Below are 26,373 nucleotides of genomic sequence, written 5' to 3'. Positions count from 1 at the left end.
CCTTTTCTTTTTTGCTAAAAGAATCTTTAAAAGAAATGAGGTGAGCAGGGATCCTGGAAGACATCAAAGAAAGAGGTGAAAGGTACTGATGCCAAACTTACCATTTTGCCCACTCATGGACATAATGTTATACCAGTGTTTTTCAGTAAAAGGAAATAAATTCCAATGAATTAATGAAAGAGTTATTTGAAATCAGCATCATAAGACTGAACACTTTAAGGTAGAAGCCAGACAGATTAGGCAATTGTGTATTAACAGTACAATTTCAGAAGATGTTCTAAATGAAGATATGCTAGAAGTTTAGAATTAGGTCTCATTGAATTCAACAGTTTATTCCTAGGTACATTAAAACACTGAACATTATTCATTCTTTTATATATTCCTTTTTGAAAGGAGATTTCTAGAGTGCAAACATCATGTGAGACATGCATATTTTAACATATTTAACGTAATACTACATTCAACCAAAAAGCTTAATGATCTATGACATATTTTTCCAAATATGGTTTGTCCAGTCCTACTTTATAGGAATATTATGCAGAATATGCCTGTGATACAACTTAGCTTCCTTATCTAGTACCTAATGCAGCTTGTTTTCACTGCACCATATACTTTATTGATCAGGGATATATAGGACACTGAAGCTTTAAATAGGGCAAAGAGGGAAAGGGTTTCGAAGAGCCAAGGTGGCGCAGTGGTTAAATGCAGCACTGCAGGCTACTGCTAGTTCTGCAGCTTGGCGGTTCAAATCTCACCGGCTCAGGGTTGACTCAGCCTTCCATCCTTCCGAGGTGGGTAAAATGAGGACCCAGATTGTTGGGGGCAATATGCTGACTCTCTGTAAACCGCTTAGAGAGGCCTGAAAGGCCTATGAAGCGGTATATAAGTCTACTGCTATTGCTATTGCTAATGAGTGCTATAGCATCTTCCTCCCTTCCCATTCTGTTGAACTTGTAATTTTAATTTAGCAGTATATGGTTCTAGTAACTATACTATTGACAATGGTGGCCTTTGGCTCCTAGAACAAAGTAAGTTAACAGATTTTTGAAGATAGTAGGATGAGGCAGGAATTATTCTGCTCTTAAGAGGACAAAAATAATGGTTACTTAGGCAGAGTGTACAGAACCTGTGTGGTGAGGATTTTGGCAGCAACATTGTGAAAAGGTGACATATTGCAAAACTTTTGAGGCGCATTTTGAAGTTAACCTATTCAATCTTTCCAGTTCCCAACCAAATTGAAAGTGCTGAATTTTTAAATTTTTTTTTGCTGCTCTTAGCAGATTGCCCTACGAGAATTTAGCTCCTCCACGTACAGGTAGTCTTTGACTTATCACCACAATTGAGCCCAAAATGTTTGTTGCTAAGCAAGACATTTATTGAGTTTTGCCCCCATTTCACAACTTTTCTTGCCTCGGTTGCTGTGAATCACTGCTGTTGTCAAGTCAGTAACATGGTTGTTAAATGAATCTGGCTTCCCCATTGACTTTGGTGGCAGAAAGTTGCAAAAGGGGATTGCATGACCCTAGGACACTGCAACCGTCATAAATATGAAACCAGTTGTCAATCACATGACCATGGGGATGCTGCAAGGGCAGTGTGAAATTTTTTTTTCACTGCCATTGTAACTTTGAACAACTATTGTATGTGGAGGACTACCTGTATTTTCCTCAAATCTGTTATTTGTAATTTCTATTATTGACTGGGTGTAATAGCAAGTAGTTTGGAGTGATAGCAATAGCACTTAGACCGCTTCAGTGCTTTACAACCCTCTCTAAACCGTTTACAGAGTCAGCCTATTGCCCCCAACAATTGGGTTCTCATTTTACCCATTTCGGAAGGCTGAGTCAACTTTGAGCCTGGTGGGATTCGAACTGCCAAATTGTAGACAGCCAGCAGAAGTAGCCTGCACTCTACCCACTGTGCCGCTCTAATCACTTTGTGATCAAATGCTTAAAAGTCTTTCATGGTGTAGATAGGATCTGGTTACTTGACATATCACTTGTCTGTTTCTGCCTATCCAGTGTCTGGTCAAGGTGGATGCACTACAGGTCCCATCAATGAAGTGTTTCCATTTTATGGGACTGAAGAAGTGTCCTTTCTGTCATAGCCCTGCCCTCAGGAACAAGATCCCAGTCTCAATTTCTGGAAGCCTCTTTTAAGACATCCCAGGCATGAAGGTAGGCTGGCTGTGGTGCCCACTGCATTCCCCCCCGCTTAAATATTGGGAATACTGTTTTAATCCAGGTAGTCATGTGGTATTCAGTTATTCATAATGCATGGATAGGTCGATTGCCTCATTTAGTGACCATTTGTAGTTACAATGTGATGAAAAAGCGATTTTGTGAATAATCTTCACATTTATGAACTTTGTTAACAAAGGAAAGCTGAAGTAAGATCATAAGCCGTCATGGTTTCGTTTATTGACTGTTTTACTTAATGGCCGAGTAGCTAGTCCCAATTCTTTTGGGTTTAGTTACCTGTACTGGACTTCTTATATGCCACCCAAAATCATGCTGGAGTTGGGTGGCCTTGACAAATCCAAATAAAATAAAATATTAAATTAGAATTGGATTGTTAAACTGGACATCTTGCGGATTCCAATGTAAAAAGCCATGGATATATATGTGGAAGGACAGACTGCCTGAACAGACAAAAGTATCTATGCTCCTTCCTCACACCTTCTTGGCTCTCCCTAGTTGTCAAGATAACCTGATTGTCAATCAAACAGCAGTTGCTGGACACAAGAGGTTCACAGGCCTTGGGAAGAAAAGGTTGCACAAGCACAGTCAAAGCGTATGAGTCAAATAAAGAGGCAAACTAAAAGACAGACGGACCCGATTAGAAGAGGCAGCCGAGAAAGGAGTAGCTAAAAAAACTGTGGGAAGAGATATGTCTTTTCCCTTCCCTCAAAGCTGGTGTGAGGTAAACGTTCTACTAGCCATTTCCCTACGAGGGAGCAAAGATTCAAGAGAGAAGAACTAAGACACCCAGCCAAAAAACTCCAACCAAGTACAAAAGATGAAGAAAAAGTCTGAAATTCACAACAAAAAATAGAAAACAAACTAAAAAAGACAGATTGAACTCTGCAGAAAGCATGCAACTCTACAGGGTGACAACAGGGAGTAAGACAACAAAAATATAAAAATCAGAAATAAATATATTTGAAATATAAAATCGAAAGATAAAAAATATAGTGAAAGGGGACTTTAAAGAATATAGAGTAGATAAAAAGCTTCTAAAATACACAAAGAACATTATTTTTTAAGTCAGTTCTGAACTAGTTGAAGGGATTTATAACTTTTTATATGTAAGCCTTCCTGTGTATTTTATTCAGTGGTTTCACTTAATGCCAGTATTCCTTTTGGTCAAAGATAAGTTATCAATATTTTGCTGATCTGACAGTAAACTGCAGGTGTTTCTTTGTTCAGAACTGATATTTGCAAAGAGATTAAAAATACATAATACAAACCACTGGAGCATTCAGAAATGTAAGATGACACTTTCTTTTGTTCTGTAGCTGGAGGAAATATCTATTATGAAAATAGCAACAGTACTGTTTTCTGGTGTGTTCCCCTTCCACTTTATTTTATGCCTAAAACATTTTCATGGTCTAAATCAGTGATGGGCAACCTTTTTGGCGTGGTGTGTCAAAAATCGGCAAAAAATTGAGCATAACTCGCGTTGTGTGTCACTTCGACAAAAACATAATTTTGCGCAATTTATAGTTTAAACTACAAAAATATATAATTGCAATATAATTGTATTTAATAAACCAAAAACAAATTATTTAACATACCTGCTTAGTAACTTCTTTGTTCATCAGTCACTTTTTTCAATGCCATTGTAACTCTGGTCACTAAATGTTTTCCCCCTCCTCGAGACTCCTCACTTCTTCCTTCATTCCTCTTGCTTATCTACCTTCACCTTATCTGTCTTCTGCTCTTTCCCTCTCTTCCTTCCTTTCTCCTTCCATCCTCTCTTCTTTCCTCACTCACTCCCTTCCTCCTTTCCTCTTCCTTCCTCCTTCCATTCTTTCAGCTTCATTTCTTTTGCCTATCTACCTTCTCTCTTTCTGCTCTTTCCATTTCTCTCTTCCTCTTCGCTTCTGTTCCTTCCTCCTTCCCTCTTTCTTCCTTCTTCCTTCCTTCTGCCTATCTACCTTCACCTTCTGTCTTTCTGCTCTTTCCCTGTCTTCCCCTTTCCTCCCTCCCTCCCTTCTTTCCTTTCTAGTTCCATCTTTTCTTCTTTCCTCTCTCCCTCCCTTTTTCTTTTTTCCTTCCTCTTTCCTCTTGCCTATCAACTTCATCCTCTTTGTCTTTCTGCTCTTTCCCTCTCTTCCCCTTTTCTTCCTACCTCCTTCCCTCTTTTCTCCCTCCCTTCTTCTTTTTCTTCTTTTTTTATTCCATCTTCCTCCTTCTCCTCCCATTCTTTCTCCTTCCATCCATCTTTTCTCCTTCCATCTTCTCCCCCCTCCCTTCTTCTTTTCCTTCCCCCCTCCCTCCCTCCTTCCTCTCCTTCCCTTTCTCGCACATAGGAAGGGGAGGGGAGGCTTTCTAGTCGCTTTCACAGCATAATTTCTTTATCTAGCTTTTAAAAAACAGTGTGCAAATCAAACTTGAGATTTTCGTAACCTGCGAAGCACCAAGTTATTATCTTCTGTTGTTACAAATTCGCAGCTACTCCATTCTTTCCGATAGGGAACTGCATTTCCCAAGATGCCTCAGGTCCTCAAAGCGCTGAACGCGGTTTTGCAATTGACTCCAGCGAGGCCCGGTAGCCGCCGGCTGGGGTGGCTGTCAAGGCGCTGACAGCGGAGCAGACGCACCATTTGTTACTGCTTCCAGCAATCGAGACGGACGAGGGAAGCGGCGGTGGCGGACGTCAGCAGCGACTGTAACGACCGCGCGGGCGAGGTGCGGAGGAAGAACGGAAGGTCCCTCCCGCCCGCGACGACGGCTCCAGCCATGGACGAGCAGGCTGGCCCCGGCGTCTTCTTCAACAACAACAACGCGCTGCTCTTGCCGCCACCTCTGGGTGGGAAGCAACCACGCCTTGCCAACTCGCTTCCCACCTCAGCACAGGGGCCGCACAGGCGTGATTGCTTCCCATCCGGAGGTGGCGGCAAGAGCAGTGCGTTGTTGTTGTTGGGGCCAGCCTGGTCGTCCATGGCTGGAGCCGTCGTCGCGGGCGGGAGGGACCTTCCGTTCTTCCTCCGCACCTCGCCCGAGCAGTCGTTACAGTCGCTGCCGATGTCCGCCACCGCCGCTTCTAATTAATATAATTCTCCCTCTCTTTTTCACTCTCTCTCCAGCACACAAACGCAAATGCATAGGGCAGCCCACCTCACACACAGGTAACTCCGGGCAGCTTACAACATTATGATGCACGTCTCCCCATAGGAGAGGAGATGGGGAAGCCGGGGGCCCAGAGATCACCCGGGGGATGCCGAGGATGCCTTACCAATCGAAAGCCAGCATACCTCGTCATAATGGGGGATGGATTTCTTGCCAGGAAACGCAAGGGTTGGACAACGGCGGAGGCTCGGGTTTGTTTTTTTCCCCGGGAATAAAAGTGAACATAAGACTTCTAAATCCCCAGCAAGAAAAGAAATGCAACTGTAGTGGTCTCTCCCCCCCTTCCTCTAAAGAACAAATGTTATCCTGCCGCAGAAGCGAAGAAATCTCAGATTTCGCCCTTCTGCAACAGCCTCCCTCGGGATCCCGCTCCTCCGCTACAGATGCATCGCGTCCCAACAGCGGAACGTCCGGTCACCTTAGGGATGAATCCTGTGCGTGTCACCCCAAATGGCTACGCGTGTCAGCACTGACACGCGTGTCATAGGTTCGCCATCACTGGTCTAAATGAAGGTAAAAAGTTCAAGCCTATTTCTGAAATGTTAACAAATATACATAATGTACAGGAAAATTCAACATTCATAATACTGGTATTTCTTTTTTATTTAAGAACAGAATAAAGCATTTTTAAATATATTAATTTTAAGTATGCTACACAAACAAGACGCTGGTTTGCACATTAACAGTTTTCAAAACCAAGATTGCAATGGCCCTTTCCCACCCAAAATACTGATGCAACAAACAGATTACTTTTTAGGACAAATATAAAGTCAGAAGTCCCTTAGTAAAAAGGTAGTAAAGGAAAATTAAAATGCCACAGCTTTGATGGCTACAGATCAAAGTAAATATTTTGAGAGAACCAACTTCTTTTGTTATTTTTACAGATTACTCATTTTTTTTATTGTAAGGCATGAAGGTTTGTATATGGTTACCAAAGTGGTAGCCACAATCATGGGTATGGCTCGTTTGGACCACATCCAGGGTACAGAAGAGGTTTGAGCATTTAGTCAAAGAACCAATTCAAAAGAATAGCTCCTGGATAGACTAACTCAAAACTACTTCCATGTATTTCAAAAGTGACTTCACTTGGTTAAGCACAAGGACTCAAAAGTTTTTCATGGCAAGAATATAGCAAATGAAATGACAATCCGGTCACACAAGAAAGAATATGCTCACTCTCTTTGACTTCACAGTTGACTTCCCACACAACTACCTTCTTAAACTTCTATTTACCGTGTTCATGAAATGGGATATAAAAACTGGACAGATCTAGCTTGATGAAATGCAGACATATGACAAGAGGCCCAAATTATTAGAAAAATCTGTGAGCCTCCATCTCCTTGGTGAAACTTGACAACCTTGACCATTAAAGAATAATTGTCTAAGGATCTTTGTAAGAAAAATCACACAATAGTGTTTAAAGATGAAAGAACAAGAAGGTAATATGCTGAACGTAATATAGCACATTCAAATATCATTTTATGTTATTATAATTCCAAAGAAACAACAGACTTTGGATTTATTCAGATATATCCAAATTGATCCAACATTTCTTCAAGTATAGTACTGCTTGCTAAGCCAATAATCTTATGTATGTGTACCCTAAACATTATTGAAATGTAATATTGGTAAGCATATGTGCAGTAATTCCTATCATTTATTATGGTGTATCTAAAGTAGCCCAATATTTAATTTCAATGAAATGGAGAGTGATGATTCCTGAGACTGAAGAGAGAAAGCTTTGTGTATAAATATGCAATGTATAAATCACCCCTATTCACGTTTTGCAAGGCATGCAAATTATATTTTAGGATCAGGTCACAGAAGATAATAAGGGTAATCATTTGAGCAACAAGGCTTGAAAAACCAACACCTAACTAAAGATGGAGCTCTCTCCCCAAGTCAGTAATAGCACTTATTTATTTGGCTTCTGGAAATCCCAGAATGAGTGATGACAACTTACTGAAATAAATACTGGAGGAAATATACTGGACATCCTATGTTTAGTTTGCTCTACACATTAGATGATCAGAACAATTAGGTATGCCTGATGAAGACATTAATCAATCTGACATTTCTTTTCAAGTTTTTCCAGTTGCAATGAACTTGCATTGTAAATATTGAAAAAGTTGACCAATAAAATAATGGCTTAAACAGGAAGAACATATTCCCTTTCAGAATAGGGAGCTGTCCATTGAAAAGTCTCACTGATGATGGATCTGATTCCATGGGTTCGTCATGGAAAGAAACAAAATGGAAATATAGTATGGGGGAAGGGTTGAATTTCAGGAGTTGCTTTTGGAAACTTAATTTTTTAAAATTATGTTTTGGATACTCCGAGTCATTATAAGGAATCTGATCTTGATCCTATGTTCCATGCAGAAAAGTGAACAGCGGCTGTGGCAACAGATGTGAAGCTGTGGTTAGTTGGCCCAATTTCCTATTTAGGCGTTCTGGCTGCTGCAGGATGTGAAGAAATCCTCATAAAATCTTTGATACCAACTACAACTACAACATATAGATTTTGCAGCAGATTCAGGGAGCCAGACAGCTTGGAGTAGAATGTGACTTGGATTCTTGCTGATTTTCAGGCACTCCCAACAGGCTCCTTTTCTGTGCAAGCTATCAATATAAGAAGCTTCCAGAGCACAAAGGCAGAAAGCCAGGCAATTTTTCCTGGGCTAAAAAGAATCGGGGGCTGAAGGTGCAGGTGAAGAGGGAAGATTCACTTGCTAGTCTTCTTTTTCACCTTGGTGGCATTGATATCTGCTTTTGTCTTCTGGATTCGAGAGAAGATTTCCTTAAACAGAGCTTTATATTCTGGCTGACTCTGCTCTAGTCGTTTGTCTACCGCTTCCACATGTTTGCTAAGGCTCTTCTCCATTGTTTTGAGCTCTTCCAGCTCATAATTCTCCCCCCGGAAGTCTCTAAAGGAGCTGTCACGGGAGATGGGGCGCGAGGTTTGGACACCAGCATGACGTACGCTGTCCTTATGTTGACGGCACTTGCTGAGAAGCTCCTCATACTTTTCCAGCAGGGCATGGTATTGCTCATCCACTTCCCTCAGGATTGACATTCCCCTTTTCCGTACATTGTTGGCATGGAGTGTATAATTGCCTTCATGGCGGCTCACAGCATCCTTGGTTACAATGGCATTAAGGGCTGTGTCGCTACAGCTTTTCCGGACAGGATGGTTTGGAGAAGCTGCCATGGAGGATTCATGATTTTTCCTCCCATCTTCCTCCGAAAGGTCTATGTAGTCAGATTCAGGAGCATTGTTTAATGGCTCCAGAAGTGTTTCTGATAGGTTGTCCTCTCTGCTGAGGAGATATTTCTTGACTTGCTTCATCTGCTGGAGTTCCAATAATTCAGTTTCCAATTCTTTAATGCGCAATTTGCAGCTTTCCATTTCACAAACTCGTTGCTCAAGCTCTGAGTACTCCTGGATGACTGATGTATACTCTCTCTCCACCCTTTCTTTTCTCTGCTTCTCCTGGATAACTTGGGACCGGAGAGAATTTACCATCGCTTGCAGTCGCTCATTCTCTCGTTCCAAGGGCATTTGGTTGAACTCCATGGAAGAGCTGTGGATCTGGAACGCATCCTCATATCTAATATTAAAAAGACAATATGGTTGGCAAATTAACAGGATCCATGGGTAGACAGCATTATCATTCTAGTGAAGTGCCTAGTGCCATGATGGTGAACCTATGGCACGCGTGCCTCAGGTGGCTGACAGAGCCATATTTGCTGACACGAGCTATCAGCTCTGGCACCCAGCTGATTTTCAGCCTTCCAGAGGGCCAGGGGAGGCTGTTTTCACCCTCCCCAGGCTTCATGAAATCCTCTGGAGCCTGGGGAGGGAGAACCCTCGCCCCCACGCGGGGGTCACGTACACATGCACAGGTGGACAGGGTGCATTGGATTGTGGGTGTGGGCACGCATGTGCATGCAATAGCATGTCCATCCACAATTTTCACATGCTTTTACAAAAAGGTTCGCCATCACTGGCCTAGTGAGACACTTCTGGATAACCACATAGTTGGCCCTTAGGATAGGCAAATTTAATACCTCAATGCAATAAGTGCCTCTGAGCTGCTAGTTTTCTATGTGTACTTATATATTTTTCACAAAGGTTATTCAAATATATATCATCAAAATTCTGTTTATCACATACCCAAGATTCAGAAAGTAAATCTCTATACAGGTAGTCCTTGTCTTACAACCATTTGTTTAGTGACCATTTTAAGTTACAACAGCACTGAAAAAGTGAGTTACACTTTTTACACTCCTCATATTTAGTCAACATAGCATCTCATGGTTACATAATCAAAATCTGGACACTTGCCAACCAGCATATATTTATGATGGTCGCAGCATCCCAGGGCCATGTAACCACCATTTGCGCCTTCCCAGCTAGCTTCCAAAAAGCAAAATCAATAGGATTCACTTAATGATTGCATGAGCCACTTAACAACTGCAGTGATTTGCTTAACGACCATGGCTAAAGGGGCATAAAATCCAACATGACTCACTTAATAACCACATTGATTAGCAATAAAAATTCTGGTCCCAACTGTGGTCATAAGTCAAGGACTACCTACTGTATATAACATTATCAGAGATACTGCTTCTCTTCTATGCTGAATGCCAGTGTTCTCATTTGAGCTGGTGGTGGTGAGTAGGATTAATGTACTTTCTGAAATCATAGAAATGAACCCTGACAGCAGCTGATGTCTAAAATCTTATGTCTTTCTTATTATTCAAACACCAGTTTTAACATGCACAGCAGAGATGGGTTACTCCCAATTTGGCCCAGTTTGGGTGAACTGATAGTAGCGGCAGCGGGAGGCTCTTCTCACCCACCCGGACGCTTCTGCACATGCACATGGGCATGAGCAAACCGGTAATAAAAAAATTGGAAACCCATCACTGATGCACAGGAAGAGTGAAAGGCTACAAAATTATTTCTAGAAAACCACACCTTTCTTCCAGCTAGGTTGCCTACAGCCCCTAGTCTTAAAAAGGGAGAATTCTACTATACCCTGAAATGACTAACGACCTGTACTTCTCAATACAGTGTACTTCTGTAGTAACAAGAGCTACTAGTGACTATAATGGAACTAGATTTATCCTTACCGGCAGGTGGATCATTACCAATAGTATTAAAACAGAGAAGGAAAATAACTTGCTTATTCAATTTCCCCATTATCCCTAAGATTCATAAAATTTGGATTCTTATTGAGTAATTCGTGAAATTTCAGACCAGATTTTTACAGATCGTCTACAAATATGATACAGAGGAAACCCAGATTTTATTTTTCTGATAAATTTATATCTTGACTTTTCTGCAGGAGTTCAAAGCAGCTTATGCAAGGATTTCCCTTAATTTTGCCCCTCTACCAACACTGCTGGGATAGGGGGAATTCAAGAGAGAGGGACTGGCTCAAATTGATCTGTGGAGTTCCTGTGGCTAAAGTGGATTTGAATGTGGATCTCCATGGTCCTAGTCCAGCACCTACATCATATTAAAATCACCTCCTTTTGTTGCCTTCCCCTCATTTCCCTCAATAATTCTTTAGATCTTGAGAAAAATTGGATAATGAGCAGAAGACAGAATAGAGCACAATGGCTTTTGATTAAGAATCTAATTCATGGAAATACTCTGAAATTTAACCTTGAACCAGGATTCAGTTAATAGCAGGTTATGTTTAATTTGATTTAATTTAATTCCTAAATGAAATTAATATAGCACATTTGGTAACAGGCTACAGGAATATGCACATGAATGTTACTTGCTTTCCCTTTATATGGTGCCATCTCTATTAATGACAATTTCACTTGAGTATAAATTTGAACTGTGCTGAAAAAGATAAGGAGAAGGGAGGAGTTAAACAGGAAGCTATTGGAGTTAAATAGGAAGCTACTGGAATTAAATAGGAAGCTATGGATTTAAGTTTCATTCCATAAAGAATTGGATAGCAACTAAGTATGTAGAAGAACAATTATTTCAATCATCAATAATCAAAAGGATACAATGTCCCTTGTGTGTTCTGGGCACTGTACAATATTTAACTGTCTCACTTACATCAAACACACAGATCTAACAGAGCAATTCTAGCAATACTCCTTGAACCTTGTTTTGTTTTTGTGATGTGCTGCCCTGCTGTCCCAAAAAAACTGGTACACTGATTTGAAATAGAGAGATACAAAATAAGTAAGCATAACTATGGGGACTGGCCAATTCCCCTCTAAAAATTTGCCTTTGGGTGCCTTTGAATCTGTCCAGTTAGTGGGAGGATGGATATAAAACAAGTGCTGAGTTAATCGTATCTGCTTAATTCAGCACATATTCTTCCTTGAATCTTAATAAACAACTTGTGCCACAGTCATTAATTGAAAAAAAAAGTGTGTGGGTGGGAAAGGAATGAGCAATACCCGATTCCCCCATCTCTCATTGATATATAGATTAGAAAGAGGGCAGTGAAATCCCCCTTAATTGTTATAAACCAGTATCTATAAAATTCAAATTTTATAAAGTTATACATAGCTTTAGGCACCTCGGGTAAAACATATCAAAGGTATGATAAGAGTATTTTTATATGGATAATTATAAGATTTTGCCTAGAATTATTTTAGGACCTTAGGACAGCAGTAATTATTTTTGCCAGAACTCCATGAATTATACTTATTGATTGGTTCATTGATTGTTCAACTGTTTCTGCTAGAACCAGATGGGACACTAAAGAAATCTTTCAAAGGTGACTGAATTGTGATTAGTGTTGACGATAGACCGTTGGCTTACCTGAATGGTCATTCTCTAGGTGCTGCGGAGTGTCCAAGCACGGGTTAACTTCAGCTTGCTGCCCAAGGAACTGAGTTTTAAAATTGATTGTAGCTCCGCCTCTTGGTTGCCTCAGAGGCTCAGTTTCGAAAAACGAAGAAGATTCAATAGTCCATAACTCGAACCAGTCTAAGTCCAAGTCCAAGACACAGGTGAAACACACCTCGCAGCCCCACCTCAAGTGTGGGTTTGGACAATCCGCAGCGCCTAGAGAACGACCATTCAGGTAAGTCAACAGTCTTTCTCTTAGGCGCTGCTTGGAGTGTCCAAGCACGGGACATGCCAAAACTATGTCAAAGTCGGGAGGGAAGAAGAAGAACTGTACGGGGCCGGGGTGCTTGCCACAACTCTCTGCAAAACTCTCCTCCCAAATGACGCCTCAGCGGAGGCGAACGTGTCCAGTTTGTAGTTTCGAATGAATGGAGACGGACCAGACCATATAGCGGCATGGTAAATTTCCTCAATTGGAGCTTGAGTAGCCCAAGCAGCCGAAGTTGCTGTCCTCCTCGTAGAATGTGTGGTAATATGAGGGGGAACTGGCCTGGCCTGAGTCTCGTAAGCCATTTTGATACTTGCTCTGAACCAGCGTCCTATGGTGGAGGATGTGCTTTCTTCCCCATGAAAGCTGGTTGGAATGATACAAACAACGCTTCCGACTTACGAAAGGGAGCGGTCCGTTTGATGTAAATGCGCACCGCCCGCCTAATGTCCAACTTGTGCCACGTTACTTCTCTCTGGTGCCTAGGACGAGGACAGAAGTCCGGAAGTATCACCTCTTGCGCCCTGTGGAAAACAGTGTTAATCTTCAGGACGAAGGCAGGATCCAATCGTAAGATGACTCTATCGGAGTGGAAGATGCAGAGGTCGCCTCTGACCGACAAGGCGACCAACTCCGATATCCTGCGGGCCGAGGTGATGGCCACCAGAAAGGAAGTTTTAAGGGCGAGGTGGTGCAGACCCACCGTCTGCAACGGCTCAAAGGGTGGCACGGCAAGAGCCTGCAGTACAACGGTCAAATCCCAGGTAGGGTACCTATGGATGGGGGGCGGACAGATGTTGGAAGCCACTTTTAGGAAGCCCTGAACCTGGGCATGTTGAGAAAGTGGTAATTGAGAGTTAGTGGACAGAATGGTGCCCAAGGCAGCCACCTGTCGACGGAGAGTGTTGGGCGCAAGGCCCTTGTCCAAACCGTCCTGTAGAAATTCCAGGACTTGTGGGATAGTCGCGGATGAGGCACTTATCTGATGGTTGAGGCACCAATGTGAGAAGGCCGACCAGGTTGCTTCGTAAATACTGACGGTGGAAGGTTGTCTAGAAGCTTGAATAGTCCGGATGACTCTGTCAGAAAAACAGTGAAGCCTCAGGAGGTCCTCCTCAAGTGCCAGATGGCCAACTGCAGCCACTGGGGCGCCGGGTGTTGGACGGTCCCCTGGCTGAGGGAGATTTGCTCCTGAGGTATGCGCCACGGTTGGGACACCGACAAGCTGATTAGGTCGGCGAACGAAGTCCTCGGCCAGTGAGGAGCTACTAGCAGTACCTCCGCCCCCTCTTCCAGTATCTTCTGGATGACCTGCGGGATCAGAGGAAGAGGAGGGAAGGCATAAAGTCAACCCGGAGGCCAACGGGATCCTAGAGCGTCTGTGCCCTCTGCCCCAGGGCAGTGGAACCTGGTGAAAAACCAAGGGAGGTCCATGTTGGCCAGCGAGGCGAACAGGTCGATCACCCGGTGGCCGAACCTCTAGGACGGCTGGCAGAACAGCCTTGGATGCAGCCGCCATTCTGAGTTCTGGATGGTGGTCCTGCTTAGCCAGTCCGCCATCACGTTGTCTACGCCGGAGATGTGGTCGGCTCGAATTGAGGCCAGATGTTTCTCCACCCAGCGACCCAGGGCCTCCGCTTCCGACATCAGGGCCAGGGACCGTGTGCCGCCCTGATGGTTGATGTAAGCTTTGGTGGCTATGTTGTCGGTCAGAATCAGTACATCGCAGCCCCTGACTTGATTGAGGAACTGACATAGGGCCAGTTTGGCCGCCCGAAGCTCTAGCTAAGTGATGTTGTGGGCGAGCTCCGCCTGCGACCATCTGCCCTGGACCACCGAAGTCCCTAGGTGAGCGCCCCAGCAGAAGAGACTGGCATCTGTAATTATTATCAGGCGCTCCGGGTCCCTGAAACGACTGCCTTCGCGGAGGGCATCTGACAGCCACCACTTGAGGGAGCGGAGGACCTTCGGGGAAACTTGTATCACCCGTCTGGAGCTGCTGGCTCTTCGTCTCTGGAGGGGGAGCAGGAACCACTGCAGTTCTCGCGTGTGTAACCGCACCCATGGGACCACCGAAATGCATGACACCAGCTTCCCCATCAGCTGAGAGAGGGAGACGATCGATGCTGACTTGGTCGAGCGGATGTTCCTCACCAGAGTCCGGATGCTGTCTACCCTCTCCTGGGTGAGGAACACTTGGCAGGTCTCGGAGTCGATGATCGTTCCGAGGTGCTGGATTTGGCAGGTCGGGGTCAGATGACTTTTGGTGAGGTTGACCGAAAACCCGTGGAGCTGCAGGACCTTGATGGTGGTATTCAGATCTGTCCGGGCCTGCCCCCTGGATGACGAGTGGATAAGGATGTCGTCCAGGTAGCATTCCAATCTCACGGGAAGAGACCGGAGCCGTGCAGCCACAGTTGCCAGCAGCTTGGTGAAAGTCTGCGGGGCCGACGAGAGGGCCTTCTACTGGTAGTGGCAATCGGCGAACTAGAACCTCAAGAACTTGCAATGTGCCTGGTGTATCGGTACATGCAGGTACGCTTCTTTCAGGTCGATCGAAGTCAGCAGATCGCCCTGTCTGACGCAGCCCAGGATGGTCTGGAGGAACTGCATCTTGAAGCGCTTGTATGCTAGATGTTTGTTCAGCTTCTTGAGGTCCAGAATCGTCCTCACCCCCCCTGATGACTTGGGGACCAGCAAGAGGATGGAATAAAACCCCCCGCCTTCGTGACCCTTGGGAACTTCCTCTATGGCTGCTATCTCCAGGAGATGGTCTATCTCCACCCTCATTAGTTGGAGTTTGTGGGCAGACCTGGGGATGGGGCAACGGAGGAAGGTTCTCGGGGGAAGAGACAGGAACTCCAGGGTCAGCCCATAGCGGACCGTGTTCCTGACCCAACTGTCCGTCGTGGTCTCCTCCCACTGGGCGGCATAGAGCTGGAGGCGGCCGCCTATGGAGGGAGCCCTGTGACGGTCACTTAGATTTCCGAAAGGGTTTGCTGGAGTAACCCCCTCGGAATGGCTTGCAGAACCCTTGCTGCCTGCCTCTGTCCCTAAACGAGAACCTATCCTGGGAGCGATCCTGTGGGGGAAAGTAGGCGCGACCCGGTTCGCCGGAGGAAGTAGAGGGCTCGCTGCTTCGAAAGGAGTTCTTACGAAAGGGCTGACACTTACGTTCCTGCTTCTTGGTGACTGGGGGAAGCACCTTTCGTTTATCCTTAGACTCTGTCAGGAATGGGTCCAAGGCCGCCCCAAAGAGCTTTCCCCCTTTGAAGGGAGCGGAAGCCACCTTCCATTTCGCCTTCAAGTCAGCCTGCCAGTGGCGAAGCCACAGCAGGCGCCTCAAGGTAACGTTCGAGGCCAGGGCCCTAGATGAAAATTTAGTGGCTGTGAGAGAGGCGTCAGCGGAGTACTCCACGGCGGCAATAATCTTATTGACGTCCTGCCTAGTCCTGGAGTCTCCTGCCGGAAGCCCTGCTAGCATTTTTCGAAGCCAGAACAGGGCTGCCCTGCCAAAATAGGAAGAGTACGAGGAAGTGCGCATGGCCCAGGCAGTAGCCAGGTGGGTCTTGTGAGCTGCGGATTCCGCCCTCTTGTAGTCCGCCTTAAGCCCTTCCAGCAACTCCATGGGAAGGGAAGAGGGAGAAGTGAGGGACATGATAGGATCGTCCACCTGGGAAAACTTCAGAAGCTCCTCCAGTGGGGCCTCCATAGTGTACAGCTTCTTGTCTATCCCACTAGGGTTGGCCATGGACCCTGGTTGGGCCCATTGCCGCTGAATAATATCTAGGAACAATTGAGGAGCCGGAACTAAATCCAGACGCGGAGGCACCTCTTTAAATAAGCCTGCGCCAGGATCCTGGGGCCCTATGGTCATGCCAGCAGCTTGCTCAGCCGGAGCCTTGGCTGCGGGGGCCGGGAGGCCCATCTGGGGCCCCACTGCCCGGGCCTTGGTGAGAATGGCCCTAAACATAGCGGGGTTGAAAAGGCCTGAACTGGTGGTCTGCTCAGGGGTGGGGTTCTCATCATCCGAGAGAACCGGAACCTCTATCTCGGCCTCCTCCAAATCCGAGACCTCACTAAGGCCCGTTGGGGTAGGAGAGGACGCCATAGCCTCAGAGCCTTTGGGGTGTGCAGTATGGCTCTCAACGTGTTTGGGCGCCACAGAGGGCAACTTAGCCGCTAGCTGTAACATGCCATCAGAAATACCCCGTGATATGGCACGAGCCACAACCTCCTCCATGGCCTTAGATAGCCTGGCCTCCTGACCCTGAGGGGGAGGGGGCTCCAATTCAGAAGGAGCCAAGGATTCTTCCTCAGCCCCTGAATCTAAGTCTTCCAGGGAGTCTACAGCCATAGAATGGGTTGGTGACCCCAGAGATGCCCTAGGAGGATTGGGGGAAAACCCCAAGTCCTCGCTGCCTGGGCCTAAGGGTGATTCCCCTTGCTGGGAGACACTTCTGGGAGACCCACACCCCACTTCACTTGGAGTGGGGCCCACGGAATTCTTACGCTGCGCGGCCTGGGCCTTCTGGAATTGTTTCTCCAGGGCCTTCTGGCGACGCACCGCCATCCTTTCCTCGGCCTTAGAGGCCATCCCTGCTTTTGGATGATTCTCCCTGGGGGAAGCGCCCACCCCAACACCCTTGGCCACTGGATTGGGCCTATTTCGCTTGCTGAAGAGGCTAGATAAGACAGAAAACTGCAAACGAAATACTAAGAGGCTAAAAACAAAGAAATAAAATAAAAGGAGCTACACTATCTCAATGATTAGGGGTCCAGCTTGTTGCTCAAGGACTGGAGCCCCACAAATACGTCCTATAGGGCGTCTGAGTTTTTTGAAACTGAGCCTCTGAGGCAACCAAGAGGCGGAGCTACAATCAATTTTAAAACTCAGTTCCTTGGGCAGCAAGCTGAAGTTAACCCATGCTTGGACACTCCAAGCAGCGCCTAGGAGAAGAATGAGATCTCTGACCTTCAGTTGGTCATGAAGTAAAGCATGTAGAAATGTATCTATTCTTATTATTCTGTAATTCTGTGTCCAAATGGAGGAGTTTCCAAGTGTGAGAAGAACTCAATCGGTGCTATGTATGTGCAATTCACACTGAAACTAACACTCAGGCGATAGTGAGGAATGCTTTAAACCAATACTGGGGAGAGTAACTTCTTGAAGTAATTGTTTCTTTCCATTCGGTCCTGCTGGCATCAGATGAAACAAACACTGGAGCAGAGTGTAGCCTATTTCAAAGCAGCCTCTATTTGCATAAATTAGGGAGATATTACATAAAAAATAATCTAAAGCCTCTGTTCTGCACTGCTGCCCCTGCACATGGCAGGTGCCCTTGTTTTCATTTCAAATGCCAATTTAATTGTTTGTTTTAGAGAGGGAAATGAACTTCAGGTTTGCTTTATCTGAAATTGAAGTTCAGTTGTCTCAGAGATTTCTACGTATAAACAACCCTAATGAGAACTTCTCAACAGCACTACAGGAAGTTTCATCGTTGTTAAGCCCACTTTTTAAATATGTATTTTCTTGCATCAGTTTTTTGCTACCCGAGCATTTATAGTCTGGGAATTAAAACAAATGGTTAAAATTAAAAAAAAAGACTTCCATTCATTATTGAAGACTTTAAAAAACAAATTAGAATTTTCAGAATAGCACAGAAAATCCCAAGCCTTGATTCAGTTCGACGATGCATTGATTTCTGATATAACAAATGGAGATTTGAGAACACTGAATGGCTCCAAAATCGGGAAACAACTATCTCCACAATTATTGTGCAAAAGGCTGGGAAGGAAAAAGACAGAGGTCCACACAAAGTCAAGGTATACTGTTGTGTCATCTACTCCCTCTATAAATTAACAGATGGCCAAGTAGAGATATTTAACAAAAATGAAGTACTATTTTTCTTGTCCAAAATACCTGGGACTTGAGCATAATTCCTTGAGACAAGGAAATGTGTGGATCGTTCGACGCCTTTCTCTTTTTTCTCGGCGGACACGCAGCTGGTCTAAGCTCTGCAGTTCTTCCACTTGTTTTTGTAGCTCGTCAACTTGATTTTGTAGTCCTTCAATTGTTTCCGTCAGGCTGTAAATAAATTCAAGATTGATGGGAAAGAAATGAAACAAAAAGCCGAGCACTACATTATATAGAATCAAATACAGACATAACATGAAGAAATGGTTATACTATTCATACACTCCAAGCTATAATTATCTGCCGTACCATCTCTGGAGAATATGTGTATGTGCCCTTCAACTAAATTTTTACACTTCAGCAATTCTGGGCTGTAAATTGCAATTACATTTTCAGGGAGGTAAGCCCGTATTAGAACCAGCTAATTGTGCTGTCAGCTTTTCTTTGTTTCTTTTCTCCCTCAATACTAATTATGCATGCTTAGCCCCCAAACATTTAAAGAAGCATAAAACAAAGAATAACTATGTTTCTATCTGCCTATTTTTTTTCAGAAATACTAAATCATCAAAGTTGCAATTGTGTTATGAGCTGAACAGATCCTTCTCACACATCCTTTCCCCATCCCAATACATTTTCAAACACTTGCTTTTTCCATCCTACAAATCCTACCCTGGAAACATGAGATGGTATAGAGGACACAGTCAATACTGTTTTCCAATGGGAATTTATGTATTAGCATTTTCATTTGGAAATACTTTTAAATTACCCTCCGGGAAACAGAATGAACAATAGCCCAAAACAACATATGAGGTAAGAGAAGTCACCTATTCACATGTCCATCTAATACAATTTTTTCCTTGTAGGGAAGTTGGCAAACTGTATTTTTATTTATAACAGGTCCTCTCAAAAGAGAACAGGTCTATGTCTCTGCCACTATACTTGGGGGGCAAATGCTACCTTGCATACATTGTTTTCAGGAGGGAATATCACTACAAAACTTCCCCCTATTATTTCTGAAATCAGTAGCGTTTATCATTTAGAAGCTGCAAAATACAATAGCTGATCTTTCTAAAGATTGGAAAACAAACCCCACTCACTCTGAAAGCTCTTTCCACTATCAGTCAGCAATGCAACCTCTACCTTTCAATTTTTGACATACCCGAGACAAACATGATATCCCTGGGCCCCACGATATGATGGGCCTTTTCAAAGTCTTTGTGAGCTGAATAAATTACCTTTGTTCAGCTGTCACTATAGAGGAAACTGCAAGATAACTGCTCTGAAGAATAGTGGGAAGCCCCACTTCATTCCACTTGCCCACTCCTCAGAGGTGCACTTCTTACTTGAACCCAAGCGTCACTCACCCATCCCCAAGCAAATGCAGGGAAGAAATGGCAAATCCAGGGGAAGGGTTTTGATGGATTGCCATTTTTGCACTTTCCCCAATTGACTAGCTTTATGCAAATACAGGAAATGCAGCAAGAGATGCTGCAGAGGCAAGAGGTGTAATGCCAATGTCTGTGTAAATGTGTCAATCATTTGATCTTTAATCCTTTGGGGATAGCAAAGAAAATATTAAAACTACCAATCAGACCTATCAGACAAATGTTTACCATTGTATCTTCTGCTGAGATGCCTTGCTCTCTAACACAAGCTTCTGATTGGCCAGTTCTAGATCCCGTGTTGTTAAATCCAGCTGTTCATAAACTTTAGCATGCTGTTCATTCATATGCCGCAACATTTCCAGCTGTTTTGTCAAATACTAGAAAGAAAAACAAAAAGAAGTGCAGCCAATCCAATCCAATCTCTTTAAGAATAGCATAATTAAATGGGAGGCAAATACAACTTTTTAAATGTCTAAAATGTATCTCTAATCAGGCATCAATTTTAGGATAACCTAGGCAATTATTGGGACGCGGTGGCTCAGTGGTTAAGATGCTGAGCTTGTCGATCAGAAAGGTTGGCAGTTCAAATCCCTAGTGCCGCGTAACAGAGTGAGCTCCCGTTACTTGTCCCAGCCTCTGCCAACCTAGCAGTTTAGCAGTTGAAAGCATGTAAAAATTCAAGTAGAAAAATAGGAACCACCTTTGGTGGGAAGGTAACAGTGTTCCGTGTGCCTTCGGCGTTTAGTCATGCCGGCCACATGACCACGGAGACGTCTTTGCTGGCTCTTTGGCTTTGAAACGGAGATGAGTACTGCCCCCTACAGTTGGGAATGACTAGCACATATGTGTGAGGGGAACCTTTACTTTTTAGGCAATTATGAAAATGAGCAAATGGGCAATCTATCTTAAAAAATAATATAATCTTTTCTGTCACACAAAAAGTAGAATCTGTGGAGTGATGACTTAGGAGAAACTATGTTGGCGACAGTTACAAAAACGTGTTTTAAGCCCGAGAAATGAAGACAACTTTAGAAAGTAACTTAAGTTGACTCTGCTTTAACTCCCTTCTTGGGATATAAGATGGAGGGAAGGGAAAATGCAGTCAGGATTCTTGTGTTCCAGTTTTTCTCCACAAAATTGAGCTTCAGTCTTCTTGAGGAATCGGTTTCCTGAACGGACCTACATCAAAGGGCTGACATCAATCGTGAAAACCTCACTTTATCTTCCTTTCTCCGCCTCTTTATTTAATTATGAACATTCATACAGATAATCAAGTAAGACACACCAATTTAAATCCCTTTAAAGCAGCAGAAAACATCTTCTGGAATTCTTTCCACCTTTAAAAAACAACAACTCTGCATCATGAGACTAGAAAATGCAGGGGCTTATGATGAAGCAGTCAGAAGTATTCTGAAATGCTTCCCAGCTTCCTCTCCCAAAGAGATACATACATGAGGGACTTCCCCTCTCCCTCTGTTTCCCCAATCAGGGATGGTCACTTTCAACACAATTTTTCTCTTATTGGGTTTCCCACATCAAATTATCCTGCTTATTGAGAATTATCCCACACATAGAGTTATGAGTTTCCTTTCATCAGTTCTTCTCAACCTCAGTAAACTTATGATGTATGGAGTTCACCTCCTAGAATTCTCCAGCCCGCACATCTCAAAAGTTGGTGAGGTTGGGAAGCATCACTTTCCACAATTTCTTTTTAACATTGTGTTGGGTAAAAAAATGCAAAATACTGTAGAGAACCTGGACTAGCTCAAAAGAACTCACATTAAAGTTTCTGCTTAGGATGAAATTGTATGAGCTGGGGGACAGAGGGTGTTGCTGGATAGTGACAAAACACTTCGTCATGGAACCCTTATGCTGTGTTCTTCCAGAGCTTAATACAGCTTTGCTTCAGCAACTTTCATCTTACCGTCTCCCTAATCATACAACTTTGTGGATACTGCTAATTTGACTGTCCCAAATTAAATCCTACCCAAATATTTACATATATTTTCAAAGCCATGCTTAATGTACACTTGAAGCATGAATAGGTTATTTGAGTTATACATTTGCTTGTGCTTCCCCAGTCTCTGTTGACCGTACCTCTATCTCTTGCACTTGTTCCTCATTAGTGGTGTACATTTGCTGCAGAGAATCTTCCAGTTCCTTGTTGCGCTCCAGAAGTGTCTTCCCTAATTCGGCTGCTAAGTGCAAGTCTGAAAAGCAGACAAAACATGTATAAAGGCCTTTTTAAAAACCCTTTTACCTAAAATAACTTGGAATATACCGTATGTAATGCTGGTAAGGTTGACTTCTTTAAATATTCTTAACCCATTTTTTCAAGACTTTTGGGTCTTGAGTAGCTGCTCAGAAGCCAAAGCTGCCACTAAAGCTGTACCAAAATTCAAAAGTAAAATCGGTAAAAGTCTGACATTACATTATTAAAAGTAAATTCTTTAATTATAATAATTCTTTTAATTCCCAAAAATCTTATGATAAAAGCCACACTTATTTTCTCCCCAATTCTTTCAGACTAGAGGTGTTTTTTAAGCCTCTTATATAATTGAATCATTTTTTTCCAACATGATTTTTTTCTCCTACTTATGATAGAAATATTTTATTATTGGGTTCAGCATACATATTTATGAGCAATTTAAAGTTACTTATGATTTATTTATTTCACAGCTCAGTTGAAGGGCAAATTGTTCTAATTATCTCGCTCTGGTGGAAATTATGAGTCAGCAGTGCTAATTGTATTTCTGCTATCCTAATTTCGTATTATAATTCTTAGCCACTCAGAGAAGATGTCCTGAAGAGTGGCATATAAATTCCACAGTAACAAGAAAAATAATGAGCAGGAGAGTATGATTAGAACTAGCAACATGTGCTTTATAACATACATTGTGACCTCTATAAAAAGATACACAGCATCAGGAAAAGCATTCAAGTTTATCTTGCTATAAGATGGGTGGCCTATAAATTTTATAAATACATTTCAATGCCTTCAAGGGATCCAAAATGATCCTACTTTGCGGATACTAAGCCATCTGGAATACAGTATGATCATGGCAATCTGCTACTACTTTAGAGCCTCATGAAGAAGAACCTGAAGATGTGAAGGGCCCAGCCTAAAGGGTTTTTAAAAAGTGAGCTCCTTTGATATAACCTGAAAATGCAGACAATTAATATAATATTTCTGAGATTGTGCATTATGTATGGTAAAAAAAACCAACAATTGTCTTTGACAGTTATAAACTTTTGGCCCTTAAAAAAATTAACTTGCCATCCTTCCTTTTTGTCAAGTGACTGACACAAGGGCACGTAGCCACAGACAAACTATAGTTATCCCATTTCTAAAGACATTTATTCAACTTCCTCTCATAATCTTGCTACTTGGTCAAAATGCAATTGTTAGGCCAAATGTTATTTGGCTCATTTTAAAGTAATTCTATTTGCTTGGACTTTTATATGTTAAGTTTTTATTTGATACCTTTATAGTTGTAGGACAGAGACTGGCAGAGCTAGGGGGAAGGAGTTAATTGAAGCTGCAATTAGACTCCTTATGTAGCCACAAAAGAATGAAGTCCAACCAACCCCGTTTGATTGCTACTGAGCTGCATTTAATCCTGTCCAGGTGTAAACTGTTAATCTGAGAAGATTCCTGTGCATAGGTTTTAACAATAATCAGTCATTTAGAACTTTCATGTGTAGACCTGGTTTTTGGCAATAATTGCTATTCTGCCCTGATTATTATGAGAACAAAACTAAAAACTGATAACAAGATGTTGTATGATGGTATATAAGCAGTGGTGGGATTCAAATAATTTAACAACTGGTTCTCTGCCCTAATGATTTCTTCCAACAACCAGTTCACCAAACTGCTCAGAAAGTTAACAACCGGTTCTCCTGAAGTGGTGTGAACTGGCCTTATCCCACCAAGTGCTGCCTAGAAAGTTTCTTATATTGTCCTACAACTTCCTTGACTGCTTTCTACATTGGTTAATTTATCCAGAGTGTCTTGTAATTTACAAAACACTTAGGGAAGTTGGGTTTATAGTTTTGTACAACCACCGTCTAATCCTTTTTGTCCCTTTCTTATTCTCAGCAGCAGTTTTACCATGTCTTCCCAGCTACCTTTACTTCTGCTTGATCACCATTTTGTCAATGCAATGAAAGAAGATTGGAGTATCAGCTGTCTCAGGTGGAACATAACAGAGACTTTCAAATGCAGCTGCCCATTTAAATGACAACTCTCTCAGGGCAATATGACTATAGGGAAATGTCTTAATTATCCCACCCTGGTGGGAAGCAGAAGGAGGTAGTGCTGAGGTGCTAATTGAATCCCTGCCTTTTACTTGGGTTTCTCTGAATTTAACAAGCTACTGGTGTTGGGTAGCTATTATTTGAAATTGGTTGCTATAGTAAAAGGAGACAGGTGCCCCACTTCTTTCCGTCATTCCCCATACTTGTACGTTTCAGGTTGCAGAATTAACATGCCTTTCCTTTAATAGCACTTTAAGACATGTATCTAACAAAGATTTAGTTAGTCTCCACTAAAATTTTTGATAGCAACTTTAAAAAACTCAGAGTAGGTATTAAAAAGGAAATGTGAATTGTGATAAACATATCTACATTGCAGACATGAGGTAATGGTGTACAAAGACAAAAGGGAATTATTAGTAGGTCAGTTTTGCTTGATTTTCTTTATAAACAAAGACTTCTCAGAAAGCACCATATACCGGTAATTTCCAAAGCTTGACCTAGGACTTTTGTATTCTTGAACTTTTATTTGTTGGTTATTTCTGAGAAATCTGATCTCCAGTTTTGAGTACTATAGCACAGAATGAATTGTTAAGAACCAACTTAATGTTAATTGCAATAATAATATGCAAAAACCCTAGCTGCCAATTGTATTCTTTGAACAGGCCATATTAACAGAGAGTGATAATTACTGCTAAAGAGATATACAGACATCTCCAATTTTCTAAGTGTGCTCAGGAGACTGACAACATAACAAAAATGAGTTAGATGGAAAGAGAAACAGTATTAATTAGTTTTTATATTCCTGCTATATTCCTTGACCAAAGTCTGCATCCAAATTACAACATTACATGAAATACTTGAATTTTCTAACATTAACCCCGTGTCTTGAAAAATAATAACACACAATAAATAAATTACTCAGGAATTATAAATCCAACTATCCCAGTATAGGCTAGGTACTTAAAATTAACCTGATAGAAACATTCAGAAATCCCTGAAGGAAAAATAGCTTTCTTGATAGTAACATAATTATGGGAGAGCATTCCAAAGCAGAGCCATACCACTTGTACAAGTAGTCCTTCCTTTAGTGGTCCATATAGAAAAATATGTATCGGCAAAGAAGACAGAATAGCTAGGCAGATACATCAGGGATGTCAAACTGGTGGCCCGCAGGCCGGATGCATCACACACACCCCATTTCTGTGAATGGGAATAACGTCTCAAAACATCATGTGATGGCAACATGATGCAACAAATTTGATACCCATGCATTATAGGATAGACTCCTCGAAATACCTTCTCCTTTGGATTAACTGAACTTTTTGAACTACCAGTACCTATAATTCTACATACAACAGAGTGCAATAATTCAATTGACAGGGTAACAGAAATATCAAACTAAGAGCTTTTCCACATGAAGCCTTTATACTAGTTTGAAAGCAACTCTGGGTTTCTGCAATCTCACAGTGTCATAATTAAATTGCACTGAGACCACAAGAAAATGCAGCACTGTGGAGCCTGTGATCCATTTCTCCTTGGCAGAATCTTCTTCTTACGATGCCTTCCGGCTCTTTGGTTTCAGGTTTTTCAAGGAGAAAAATAGCTTGACATTTTTTTTCATGCATAGGTGTAGCTGGGTTTTATTTCGTTCTTTACAGAAAATCAAATGAATAAAATAAGGTTTTTGTTGTAGGATGGGAATTTGATTGGTAACTGCTAGGTTTCAGCACAGAAGTATTCATGGTGATTCAGTAAGGAAGAAAAGCTTTTGAGTTTTTCCTGTATTTCTGAGGATTACGTCACTTTGTAACCTTCTCTATTCATCATACGGCATCTAATTTAATCTGCTGGGATTGGGATTATATTAAATGGATTAGGAAACTCAGGATTTTAGCATCAGGATTTTAAAACAATCCAGCAATGTTATTGTAGGAGTTAGAGGAGGTAAAAATAGAGAAATTGTGGTGAAATATAATTTCAGATTTTTTTTCTATAACCAACTTCAATGAAAGACAAAAGTTTCCATTTTAAAAAATCTATTTAAATGTTTATTAATTTACTACTGGATCAACAATTTCAAAAAGACTGTATATGGTTTACAAATAATACAAACATAAAAATGGAAATAATAAAGTAAACATAAATAAATTAATAAAGCAATAAGAATAAATCTTCCTGTCCTTTAATGCACCAAGCAAAAAACCAACAACATCAGCAACTAGCATCCACTGTAAGGAAAATGCTATCTATCGCTGAAGTTGTTGCAGAACCACCAAGTCTTAGTCATTCTCCTGAAATCTAATTGGGCTGGTGCTGACTAAACCTTGGGTGAAATACAAGGAAAAGGGGCAACAGAA

The 26,373-nt window shown here is 42.5% G+C and overlaps 1 protein-coding gene and 1 long non-coding RNA gene across 2 annotated transcripts in view; one reads left to right on the top strand and one right to left on the bottom strand.

Annotated features, from left to right (window-relative positions):
* LOC116503925 lies at positions 1-24,684 on the top strand. Its single transcript, XR_004254753.1, has 4 exons — positions 1-82; positions 2,022-2,177; positions 18,926-19,184; positions 23,862-24,684. It is a non-coding gene; the product is annotated as an uncharacterized LOC116503925 (long non-coding RNA).
* CDR2L (cerebellar degeneration related protein 2 like) overlaps positions 5,954-26,373 on the bottom strand; it is a 34,687-nt gene continuing 14,267 nt past the window's right edge. The window contains exons 2-5 of the mRNA XM_032210661.1: positions 21,857-21,969; positions 19,988-20,136; positions 18,381-18,545; positions 5,954-8,965 (exon numbers count right to left, since the gene is read on the bottom strand). Of these exons, the coding sequence (XP_032066552.1) occupies positions 8,080-8,965; positions 18,381-18,545; positions 19,988-20,136; positions 21,857-21,969 (1,313 nt within the window). The 3' untranslated portion in view covers positions 5,954-8,079. The remainder of the gene's footprint in view (positions 8,966-18,380; positions 18,546-19,987; positions 20,137-21,856; positions 21,970-26,373) is intronic.

Source organism: Thamnophis elegans, chromosome 2 (assembly GCF_009769535.1).
Source record: "Thamnophis elegans isolate rThaEle1 chromosome 2, rThaEle1.pri, whole genome shotgun sequence".
Classification (NCBI taxonomy): domain Eukaryota; kingdom Metazoa; phylum Chordata; class Lepidosauria; order Squamata; family Colubridae; genus Thamnophis; species Thamnophis elegans.
The sequence above is the reverse complement of the archived record's forward strand: the minus strand, read 5'-3'. Positions and strand labels throughout refer to the sequence as shown.